Here is a 13,012-nt window from a genome sequence, read left to right as displayed (position 1 = left end):
ATAGGATGGAGCCATACGTTCATTTTGTTTACAGCAAATTCTGACCCTTCCGTCTGAATATCACAGCAGAAATCAAGACTCTTCCGACCAGGCAACATTATTCCATTGTCCAATTCTGGTGAGTCCGTGCCCACTGCAGCCTTACTTTCCTGTTCTTAGCTGTCAGGGGTGGCATGTGATGTGGTCTTCTGCTGCTGTAGCCCATCTGCTTCAAGGCTCAATGTGTGGTGCATTCAGAGATGATCTTCTCGTACCACCTTATGATAAGTGGTTATTGGAGAAACTGTTGCCATCCTGTCAGCTTAAGCCAATCAGGTCATTCTTCTCTGTCCTCTGCCATAAACACAGCATTTCACCCAGAGCGCCGCCGCTCACTGGATGTTTTCTTTTTAGGCCCATTCTCTGTAAACCCTAAAGATGGTTGTGTGTGAAAATCCCAGCAGATCAGCAGATTCGGATCTGATACTCATACCAGCCCATCTGGTATCATCAACAATGCCACCATCAAAGTCACTTCAATCACCTTTCTTCCCCTTTATGATGTTTGATATGAACATTAGCTGAAGCTCCAGATCTGTATCTGCCTGATTTTATACATTGTGCTGCTGACATTTGATTGGCTGATCAGATATTTGCTTCCCCGCTCTGTTCCTTTACATTCTGTTGTTCCAAAATGCATCCACTTCGTAATAATGCCACATACAGTTGACCATGTAATATCTAGCAGGGAAGAAATTTCACGGACTGACTTATTGCCCTCAGCAGCTGCCTAATTTGCCTATATCTGGATATGGCCCTGCAGATCAAACAGAGAATGATGTCATGACGTGACTGGCACAAACGCCGGACTCATGCTCGTGGGATGTGTTTTTCTCCTACAAACGAGATACTTCCGACTGTCATGACGCACTAAATCAAGTAATGGCTGTTTATCGTGTTGACGACCCCCGTCCCCGCACTCCATGCCTCTCCCTCCTCCTTGTCTGTGATGCTAAGGGTTAACCAGCTTTGTCTCTAGAACCCCCCCCCCCTATTTGAAGCCAGACCTGTGCTGTCTACAAATCAGTTAGCTCTCTCTGTGACACCCTCCCCTTTTAAAACCAGACTTTTTAGATACAGGCTACATTGGTAGAAGGTCCCTGCAGTTCTGCAGGCCAGACATTAGGTGTTGCAGTGGTTAGGAAACTCGTCTCTCCACCAGGAGGTACCTCCTTTATCTCCAGGCAGATAATAGCCCTTAAAGCCATCCTGCTATGTGGACACGCAGCAATGTCCGAGAAAATCACTTCCAATGCAATCTTTTGCTAAGCAACACCACCACTAGTCACGGCCCACTGTGAGGACTCCTCGCTCTGTCCGCCCCTGACTCCGACTGGCGCAATGCAATGACATCGCCAGCAGACTGATGAATAATAAAACAAGCAGCCGTCATCCCCGCTCTGAGACACTCACCCCTCGCATGGGAATGAGGCCAGCCCGGTGAGTGCGACTTTTTAACAGCAACGAGGACGGGGCGGAATATGCCGGCGACACGACTGGCACCTGTAAGGCCGACGCTGGACTGTGACACGCGAAAGTGGTGAGGAACGCAGTCAGCAGGGGGCGCCACAGGTAAAGACTTCGATTCTGAAACCAAAAGGTGACATGTTGGAGTCCTGGGAATGAAACAAAGCCTTTAGCTATAGAAAATATCCAGCCATCCATTTTTCGTACCAGTTTGTCCTATTCAGGGCTGCGTGGGGGTCCAGAGTCTATTCTGGAAGCTATGGGTAAAAGGCAGGGAAAAACGCAGGACGGGGCGCCAACCAATCGTAGGGCTCACACACCATTCACACACTAAGTCACACCGACAGATAATTTGGTAACTCTAATCACCTCAGCATGTTTTTGAACTGTGGGGGGAAACTGAAATACCCATAGGAAACCCCGCGACAACACGGGAGAACATGCAAACTCCACGGGAGAACATGCAAACTCCACGGGAGAACATGCGAACTCCACGCGAGCAGAGACTCAAACCCAGGTCTCCAGGGATGTTGACCACTGTGCCACCTAATAGAAAATAATTATTTATAAAAATAGTGAACTTCATATGGGTGGATCAGGGTGAAAATGAAAGACTGCAAACTGTCCTGAATGGACTTCTCTAAGACAGGACAAAAATAAGGAGGTCAATCAGGACACGGCCCCAAACTGGCAGCGCTCTGCCAGTGCGGGCGAAGTCTGCTTCTGGTGCGATGTGCGGAGAACCCACTACTGAAATGGGCCCGGCCGTCACGCCACGAGTGACATTCTGTAAGTGGTGCCCAGAGTGACTCCTCCATATTTATGAGGTCAAATCGCTTGAAACTCAATCAGAGCGGAGCGGCCCGACTGGGCCGTGGGTTTTATTTACACGGCACGGAGCCTATAAATATTCAGCCGGGCTGCACCGTCGCACGGACCCTTTTGTCTCGGCCTCAGATGGGACATCTGAAGCGTGTCGATGGTGCGTCGGAATAAAGAGTTAAAAGAAGCGAAATGTGCATCTTTTTTTATTGTCTAATGAAACTGCGAGGAGCTGCGAAGCCGTGTTTTAATCCAGCTATAATCCTCTGTATAAAAAAATTAATTATAGCCGAAGAGGAACAGAGACGCGAGCGCCGCTTTGAAGATAGAGTGCCCTGAATGTCAGACGCCTGCTTTGAAGTTGCCCGCCCTGCCTGCCTGCCCGCCTTTGTCCCGCACTCATAATGCGTGAGCGCAGTGGCAGGGCCAGCTGCCGCTTTCAGGGGCTACAATGCCAGGCCACATCGAGCACTCCCCCCCCCCCCACCCCCACGGGGACCCGACTCCGGGACCAGAGTAACCGGGACCCGCGATTGGCTGCCCGGGCCGATCACGTACAGCCCCCTCGGACTGGAGGGGGTGGTGATTTTAGGGGGAAGAGACACACTTCCTGTTCAGACGTGTGTGGGGGAGGTGGGGGGTGGGGTGGCTGAGACAATATAACATGCCATGGTGAGATTTGATGCACGGATGCGACGTTTACAAATGGGCAGCTATGCGAGAAAAAGCCTTCCTTCCTTGGGAGGGGCCGGCATTCAAAGACACGACAGAGCCCACTGGGGGGCACTCCCCGAAGCTGTGGGCATTCTGGGAGAACCCCCCCCCCCCCCCCCCGTCACGGTCTAGCCCAAATAATGTGCCTTGGATTACTTGAGTGTTGTCATGGATGCGGCATCGCTAGATTGGACATCCGTTCAGAATGAATATCTGTCTGGTGTGAAGCTTCTGACCTGGCCAGTCTCAGCTTCAAATGGGTATCTAACCGCTATGCAGCTTCAGGTGTGGCTTCTGTTCGCCATCTGACCCCCCCCCCATTGCTATGGCAACCAGTGTTTGGGATGCCTCTTCCCTGCAGTACCAATGAGCACCCCCACACCAGTCTGAAAAGAAACCTGGAGTCCATCACCTTCACATACTTTGTTATTACCGAATGAGTCAAGGGAAAAATTGTAAATGATGTTACAAATCTGAAATGACTGGAAAAAAAGGAAACCATGTAATTATTCACAGCAGACACATCTCTGACTCTTGCTTTCAGGAAGAAAGACAGGAAGCGTATTGTTTAACAACACCGGCGTGCAACCTGGTTCGCGTCCTGAAGGGCATCTTGGAGCAAGATGAGAGGTTTGGGTAATAAAAATACAGTAGAATTCCCATGTCTACGGTTTCCAAAAAAGAAATGGAGAAAACTCCAGAAATAAATGGTTCATAAGTTTCAAACCGTGCACCAAGTGAGTACAGGACGTAACATGGTGAAATCTGCCAACCCATTAGTGCCCATTTCATGGCTCTTCTCCCTTTCTCTCCATATCCACGTTTCCCCACAGAACCCTCATCCAGTCTGCCTCTAGCATTCTCACTGATCATTCATTGCCACGTTATTGCAGTGTCCATGTTACAAAAATGTATAGAAAGCATGATTCACATTGCTCTGTCATCCCTTGAAACATATTTTTTTCATTGCTCTATTGTCTCTAGAGATTAAGGCTAAAATGTCAGAATCCCTTTTATTCAAGGGAGAGAGAGTACAGTACTGTATAATAATGTACAATGTACTTCATTATTATTATATTTAATATTGGTAATGTCTGACTGTGCGTAAATTATCAATTAAGCTGTGCCATAAGCATGCACTTTACACATGGGGTCCGCAAATAGTTTGCTGTTATCCGGTAGGTCTTGGAATGTATCACCTGCAGATATGGTGGGACTGTTGTACAGAGCTGTACAAATGGGTCAAGGGGCAGCTGTTACGCTGTACCTGTAAATAAAAGTGTCTAGACACACAAGACTGAAAGCTTGGCTCAATCTAACCACTGTGGGGCATGTTTTCATTTTAACAGATAAATAGCACAAAAATTACTTTTTTCTTTTCTTTTCTTTTTACAATAGACAAGGTCATCACTGAGAGATCATGGCTTTCTTCAAGTGATGCTGGAAAGGTGACGTTCTCAATCAGCCACCAGAGATTCTGATGGACCGGCCTGGGATTCATTTTCCATTTGACCTGTAGTTGTTGGACTGAGGTGGGGTCAAGGGAAAAATTTCCAGGCTGGCTCAAAAGTCCCACGGCGGAATACGTTGGACAAATCTCACGGTGAATGGTTTCCGGGCTCTACGGTACCTCTGCGGCATTTTTATCAAGTCGATTTATTTTTATATAGCGCCCTTCCTTGCGCAGACACCCCCGAAGCACTCAACAGAGGGGGCATTGCAGACGAAGGTTACGGCAGCTAATGTTATACAATGGTACAGATCGGAGTGGGAATAAGCCAGGCGTAGGAGCGGAGAGAAAAACTCCTGTGGCTGTTATAAGAGATGAAAGAAAACTTCTGGGGTTTCAAGGCCAGCTGGATGGCCAAGCTGCCCCCCAACCCCCCAGGCATGCTAAACTTACATAAGGTAGAAATATGTGAGTTACAGATGAATCTATGACTGATCTGTAGTTGCACCTTCTGCCAGTGCCGCTAGTTCACTGAATGCTAATATACTTTAGAATTTGCATCAAAACAAAGCAAAAAAAAAAATACAAGAACGAAAAAGGTGATTCGTACCAGTGTGTCAATGGCGCAGGTGTTAAGAAGGGCCTAAAAAACATGGTTGCCTCATATTTCATTTTAGAGATCATTGTTAATTAGATGCCGAAGTTAACGCTATCAGCCCGGGAAGGAGGTGAACAGCAGTGTTCCTGATATGCACCTGGGCCTCAGGCGATACAAGTAGAGCCGTGATTTTCTCTCATGTCGAAAACACCCCCCCACAAACACCCAGACACATCAAGAAATGCTTTTGTTGTCGGCATTCTTGTTTTTCCCTCACCGCTCGCTTCTATGCTCGAAGTCACCATCTCGGGTTTCGAGAGCGGCACCGATGGAGCAGCTTGCTGCAGGAGGAGGTCGCTCAAAGTGCCCTCGCACTGCCGCACTGCACCTCGTCTTCCTCATGTCTTCTCTCACCTCCGTTTCTCTCAGGCAAGCTGAGCTGCTGTGATCAGGGACCTAGGTGGTGTTCGGAAGGGGGGTTTTGGGTTCAGATCATTGGACGAACATTGCTGGTACAGTCTCAAAGCAGCTGCTTCTTTTGTGAGATCCAAGTAAACAAGTGAAACTTCTCATGTCATGTCAACAGCACTTAAAGTATGGAGCTTGCATGTTCTCCCTATGTTTGTGATGGTTGCCTCTATGGTACTCTGGCTTTCCTGCAGGTGCACTGATGTCTCCAACTTCCTTTGCGTGTGCGAGCATGTGTCCTTTGTGGCCTGTGCATCCTGGGATAGATCCCAGATTTACCACAACTCCACACTGGATAAGCAACTATGGAAAATGAATGGATGGATGGATGGATGGAGAGTGAAATTGGCAGGTAGCATGTAGAATTTCAGCAAAAGTTTTGGTGAAGCGTTGAGTTGGATGCACAGGCTTGACTGTGCATGTTACTTGCTATCTCAGTAGCATTAATAAGCACAGCTTATTGAGATGTATCTATTGCACAGATTTGTTCAGCTGATTCATATAGGATGACAGTTTTCATGTAGAGACAGTTGCAATAAAATGATCCTTAGCAATTATGCCACCTGTTGTTCGATTCTGACATCAAAGACACTGGTTTTTATTCAAGAAACTTGTCTGATATTTCAGGCATATGTTTGCTACTCTCCACTGAGTCAGCTGACTTGCATAAGATGACTCCTCTACACCTACAGACAGTGACAGTAAAACATTTTAGCCATTATGCCACCTGTTGATCAACTGTGATATTACAGGCATTGGTTTTCATTCAAGGACCTTTTCTGACATTTCATGAACATCACAATGTCCTCGTCCTTCATCATCTTTTCCCAGATAGGTTTTGAATGCCACGAACGGTTCAATTTCAGCAGTTCTGCCACCAGTCTCATGCAGGTGATGTTTTCTGCTGGCCTAGATATCACCCTCATTAAAGATGCTGGCTGGCTATAGCTTTGTCCACCCTAATATTGCACTGAAATATTCACAGGGAATCTGATGTTCAAGCCTCAGAGAAGGAATCAGCTACAGCAAAAGGGCATCAGAATCCCACGCTTGTCCAATGCACTCAGGAAACAATGTGCAATACAACATAGTTACACATTAAGAATTTTGCATCCAAAGCTGACAGCCTGTGTTTGTAGATAAACTCCTTATAACTCCTTAAACTCACCTTCCCATTGAAATTTATGAACCTAGTTCCTGGGCCGTCTCGACGTGGAACTTTAGTAGTTCCTGGCCACTTACACCTGTGAAGTTGGTGGGGATTCTTGGTGGTGAGGCCATGGGCAAAGGGCCCACGTTACCCAAAGACCTCCCTAGTGCCCAAGAGGAGATGAAGTGGAAGTTATATGTCATACATTCCTGCCTACACCCTGTATTCCCAAATGACAATGTAGAATGCTGTAGGAAACTGGGAAATGAATAAAGACAACCAGAAACGGTAAGGAGGTATCGTCTTCAGGACCTGAGTTTCCAAATGGCAAGGGGTGGGAGGTCAACAGACGTCAGATCAAACAGAGCAGGTACAGGGAACCGTGTGTGGGGGCGTTTGAGATTTACTAGAGTAATTACTAATAAAATCAACCGTGGTCCATCCATCGGTTGGTTGCATTGTGATTGGCTTTATTCAGTGGGATAACATGGCGTGACAAGATTTAATGACTAATGTAGCAGTTATGTGTTGCAATGAGCAAAGAAAAAAGAACATTAAGACATTTCCTTTCACCTTATATAAATATAACATGTGCACTGTTGCACTCTCTGTTCCTTTGTGTTTCATCTAAAGCATGTTACCCTTGCACATTCTATAGATCAGCAGATGTCCCAAGTGACCTTTTTCGATGTGCGACGACCACACAAAATCTCCCAAGAGGGACTCCCCCCAGCTGGCAAAAAGTTCAAAGTACCGGTGGCCAGTTTGCCACGCCCCCCTGTTCGGGCATCTCCCCTGCAAAAAAGTTTGTGCAGTCACTGGGTAATATTTACGTCTGTGGAGTAATAATACTTACTAATGTAATGTTAAGAGGCAATTAGCTCATAGGCAGCAACATCGTTGCTTAACTGCTCTGTTTATTTGCTGGTCGATTTGAATTTAGAATTTTTAGAATTTAGTGATTAGATTTGCTGGTTTTCTGTTACATCTGTTGACCTGCTTTCAAATCTCTGCTGATGTATCTGTTGTTGTGGTTCAAAGCGTCTCGGTTTGACTGGTATTGATTGGCCAGTTTGCCACAGGCACACAGACCAACGCACATACACGCACTTGATATATCATATCATTGTGGGGACTCTCCATTAATTTCTATAGGCATAACCCTAATTCTAACTATGATAACCCTATCCCTTACCTCAACCTAACCCTACCAATAAGTAACCAAACAAAATAAAAGACTTTTGACAATTTAAATTTTTTGATCGTATTCACAGATTTTTTAATAAATTTTAGGATTACATTGTGGGGACTTGTCCCCACAAGCTAAAAAGTAACAGGTTTTTCACCATGTGGTCCCCACAATGTATGGGATTGGGGTGAGAGAAAGAGAGGCTGCTGGTCGATTGGCGTGCTCACTGGTGCAGAAAGACGGCTCGCTGTGGCGTGGAAAATAAGGCGTCAGACGTGAGGAAGCCAGCCGGGCAGGAGGCCGATAAACGCACGGGGCGGAGAGCGTGAGATGGAGACGTGTCAATAAGACGGCGTGTAGAATCCTCCACCTTCGTTTAAGGGTCCCTGAATTTAGTCGAGGCGACGCACTCCTCTCTGGACCGTGACAGTGGAACAGCGGAGCGGATAATGCTGTCCTTCACCCTTAGGCTGGATCGCCTGACATGTCTGACGGCCGATGAAAGTGAATCAGAAGGCAGAATACGGAAGACAGAGAAACAGAGCCCCACATCCAGGAATGAAAGCTAACTGATTACCTTCAAGCCTAATCGGACTTTCATTAGATGGGTAAAGTAATTCTACCTTAGTGGAGTCCAACCCCACCTCCTGTCAAATTCTGAAACTGCCCACAGAATGGGAACCCCCCCCCCCCCCCCCCCCCCCCCCGCTGAATACCTGCAGGACAAAATCAATCCTGTAAGATGCCGCAACCAAACAGCCTCATCTCCAACAGTTTATCTGACTGTGGTCAACATGCTCAGCCATGACGGTCAGTGGAGATTCACCCACGTGCTGCTGCTACAGGTCATGCTGTTATATAGCTGAGCCCCTAGAAGGAGCTGCTGCGATCTCAGTTTAAGCAGCTGGGCTGGTGGGATCATTTCATTCACTTTATGCTAAATAAGCATGGGAGACACAAAAAGCTTCTAGGTTAAACTTCAAAACTACACCGCTACCCCAAAACAATTGAGGCTGAACAAGTTGTTTTGTTACGTTATTCTTTAGTTATCGGGGGGAGGGGGAGCAATTGTGATCGAAACGGGACACAGCCTATTATATCTATTTTATTCATATAACCCACGACTTATTTATATTTCATTATTAAATCTGGCCGGCAGATCGATCTTTTGGTTTCATATAATAAAGAATTATGCAATCGCTAATAAGTGCTGGCAAGCTTCACCGCCGGCACTGGCAATATTAGACAAAAGTATACTGGTTATCGATCTAATTTTCAGATGCAGAAATGTAAGTAAAAAAATGTACTTTGTAAATGTACCTCAAGTACAAGAATAATTCCATCCGGTGCTCGTGGACAACCAATCGGCAAGCTATTGCTGTAAGCTCCTCCGCAGTAGTTTGTGTGAGGACAAAAGTACCTCATCAAGAGTAGGTACTAAGAAAGAGTTCAGAACTTCCTTCAAGGGACTATAGTCAGGCAGAGTTCCTGCAGTGTAAATGTAACAAAAGTCTTTGGTTCAGGAAAAGGTTCTGGTTCTTGAAAGAAGTTCCTGCAGTGTGAATTACTGCTGTGAGAGCAATATCGTAATGAGAGATATCAGTACACATCTTAATTACTGCTGTGGGAGGGATATCATAATGAGAGATATCAGCACACATCTTAATTACTGCTGTGGGAGGGATATCATAATGAGAGATATCAGCACACATCTTAATTACTGCTGTGGGAGGGATATCATAATGAGAGATATCAGCACACATCTTAATTACTGCTGTGGGATTGATGCCATAATGAGAGATATCAGCACACATCATAATCTACCACATGCCTATTAGAGGAATATATAAAAGACTTTATATGCTATTCCTATATTTTCATTTATTTTCAGAGCAATATCAGCAGGCGCATCAGACAACAGCCTGGGGTGTGTGTGAGAGACACTCTGCATTCAGACTCCCTTGGGACACTCCACACCTGCACCACACCCTCCCTCCTATCACTCATCTCCAAACAGTAACGTACCCCCCTCCCCCATAGGGGGATGGAAGTTCCATATTCCCGATGAAGCGGAGAAGCCTGAATTCACTTTGTGACAAGTCTTTAAGTAATTTCTACAGGCAGGCTGTGCTGATTCTGTGAAGATTCAAGGGGTTGCGTGAGGCCCTCTGTGTCTCCTGCTATCATAGAGATATGAACCATTTCAGTGAAAGCAGGCAAACTCACACGACATGATGTAACGGTGCGTGCTGCCAACCCAGTGCGAGAAACACTGTCTGCTTAAACATGAACACTCATGAAATATATATGAGTGTCACAGAGTCTTGTTTCCTTCAGAAGAATGCTCCGAAATTATATTAGATAAATACAAGTGATTCAAATAAACATGAGAGAGCAGGCAGAGGAATGAACGGGGGTTGATTGATTCCGGCTCAACATGAACAATGTTCTTATGACAATGTCCTCATTACTATTCCCATTTATAAAAGCACTCTTAGCACAGAGAGAACGTTTAGTCCTTTTTATGTACTGTGCGTCTCGCACTTAGGAGCACCCAGTCTAACAAGTTGGGCATGTGGGTTTTAGGCAGTAAAACATTTCGTTTTTTATGGGAGCTATAAGCAAAACTCATAAAATAAAAAAAGTACTTTCCTTACTCCTGTCTTATAGGGGGCACTTTGAAAATAATCTACTGTGGGTAGTGTCAACTCTGCAGGTGCATGAATCGCACAGCCAAAAGGTTCAGAGGGCTGTGTGTTCATTGGAGCCATGAACTGCCCTTTGGCCCCCAACCACTCCACCTCTCTTCCACCTAATATAACCTGCCCCCCACCCCCTCTCCCCAAGGAGCAGCAGCCTTAGGGAACAGGAAAACAGCTAGACTGCAGTCAAGCTAAGAAAATGAATTCAGAATACCATCATCCATCCATCCATCCATCCATCCATCCATCCATCAAACTACTTCACTTGCCCCATCCCAAATCAAAGCTGAAAAGGAACACATGTGGCTCACAGATCCAATGTTAACTCTACACAGCTTTCTTCAAGTTGCCCCATTGCTTCCTTTATGTGGGGGGGGGATGACTGACATGACCTCTCTGGGGACTGTGCTGCAGAAATGTCCCAAACCATGCATACGTTTCCACAAGCCTGACTTAAAAATGCATGTTTAAAAATTCCTCCTACTGAACTGTGCTGGTGGAAATGTGTGTCACACAGTAGGAAGAAAGGTGCCAGAAGGCCCTGAAAAAGGTGTAAAAATGACCAAATGCCAATTCCCATTACCACTTCCCATTGCTGATCCAATGCTAGTCCATCGTTAATGGAAGCCCCTTCCCCATTCAGTTAAGAGAAATCTTAGAGGAACATCAACCAGAAGAACAGCTCTTCAGGAAGCCATCTCAGATCTATCTTTAATAGACAGATTTCAGTCCTGTGCTGGTATCACAGAGGATGGGGCTGATGGACACAGGCCATTTTTACTCAATTTAGGATTGCAGCTCAGCTGATGGGTTTGCTCGTTTGCAGTGGCAAGCCTAGCTGAAAAAAGAGCTCATTATTTTTTAAATATCTTTTTGACAACGCTTGTTTACTGAATGTCACTGCGCTACTTCGGAATGTTTACGATAATCTTCTTCCTTGTGACAAGCTTCAGACATGCAAAGGAAACTATAACCATCAAAATATTGAACAAGCGGGATGCAAGAGGACCATGTTACTTCTACTGGGATGGGGGGGGAATTGATTTCCAGATACCCCTCTGTATGGCTCCAATCTACTGTAGAATATTCCAGCAAAATGCTTATTTCACACTGGGCTAGAAAGAGTACAGTAAGTTTTCATCTGGCCATGACATGCCAACAGGCTGTCTCATACATTAGGTAATAAAGCAATCCCACAAACTATTTTTCCTTAAATAGTATGGGGCACATACGTCTTTAAAATGACCAATGAGAGCAGGTTTCTTAGTGTCCCAGAACCCCATATCATATCATTTGTCAATGTGGGGTTCCTTCACATCTAGGGTCTCCAAGTTCATATTTGCTGGCAATGATCGGGATCCTGATACAGCACTCTTAGCAAGGTGCCCAACAACCAGACAACCTCGCATCCTTTCAGAAGTGTCCTTCTGAAAGAGGAACCCAGTCGTTATATCAGCGTAACAGTCCTACACTTTTTAGTATGGAGAAAAACCTTCTAAGAATCGACCCCAAGACAGGCAGTTCTGTGATGGCGGAAGAGTAAGTAAGAAGGAGGACATTTCTGGACACCATACTTTTTCTCAGATGTACAGTATCTGTCAAAGGTCTCTCCAGCAGCGTCTGGAAGGAACACACTGCAACTAAATAAAATCCCGGCACTCTCACGCTGGCTGAAGAGCGGGAATCTGCAGGCCGCCTCTTACCCTGGGAGATCCTTTGCATGGAGGAAAAACCATCCCACTATCCAAACGATAGCTGACACCTGTGGGATTAAAACGTATCAAAAAAAAAAAATCTCCGAAATAAGAGATGTCAGTGTGCTGCCTATCCCCCGTAGACCATGCAATGTTTTTGCATGAGTTTTGATGCCTTAGTTTAAGTCTGAATACTTCAATGCATAACAAGGAGGGCGACTGAACAGTTCCCAGCCATTGAGTCCAACCAGAACCCAGGTATCTCTTTGCCGTCCAGCAATACGACTCACAAAGCTGCGGCCATATTAGCATGAAACACCCCTGCCTGAGCCATCACCGCGTCACTGGGCTATTTTACGCCGATTGTTTAGCTCTTTTTTTCCCAGAGAACTCTCCCGCTCCTCTTCCCTGTGGTTTGAATTCCCGGCAGCCTGTCTTTTGGCAGGATTAAGTGGAGCGGCTCCCTGTCACCACGTTCCCCAGCAAAGAAGGAGAGGTGGCGCCTCCCAGCATGCCTTGCAGCTTCTGAGGCACTAGGCTGGCCTTCCCCAGGTGTCAAATGTTCTCCTCCAACAATACATTTCAATTTAGCGCCGCCGCTGAATTCTTATTTGCATATATCCACACGGGCTCCGTCCTGACAGCTCCTCATTTTCCCGTTTGCGGGGGGACAAAATTAAACTTCGGGGCGGATGTATGAGCTTGATCAAAACTCAATT

General features: G+C 46.0%; 1 protein-coding gene across 17 annotated transcripts in view; it reads right to left on the bottom strand.

The window, feature by feature from the left end:
* LOC111857641 (uncharacterized) overlaps positions 1 to 13,012 on the bottom strand; it is a 141,367-nt gene that overhangs the window by 87,404 nt on the left and 40,951 nt on the right. For 13 of the 17 annotated variants that reach the window (XR_011989901.1, XR_011989900.1, XR_011989902.1 and 10 more), the window contains exon 3: positions 5,368 to 5,546. The exons of 2 other annotated variants lie outside the window; for them this stretch is intronic. Coding sequence is in view for 2 of the 15 variants with exons in the window: in XM_023838731.2 (XP_023694499.1) it covers positions 5,368 to 5,492 (125 nt within the window). In the remaining 13 variants the exon portion in view is untranslated. Of the gene's footprint in view, positions 1 to 5,367; positions 5,547 to 13,012 lie in introns of those variants that run through there. 2 more of the 17 variants (XM_072710654.1, XM_072710657.1) reach the window with 2 other exon arrangements.

The sequence above is a fragment of the Paramormyrops kingsleyae genome, chromosome 4 (genome assembly GCF_048594095.1).
Source record: "Paramormyrops kingsleyae isolate MSU_618 chromosome 4, PKINGS_0.4, whole genome shotgun sequence".
NCBI lineage: Eukaryota > Metazoa > Chordata > Actinopteri > Osteoglossiformes > Mormyridae > Paramormyrops > Paramormyrops kingsleyae.
Note: the sequence above shows the minus strand (reverse complement) of the source record. Positions and strands in the feature narration are given on the sequence as shown.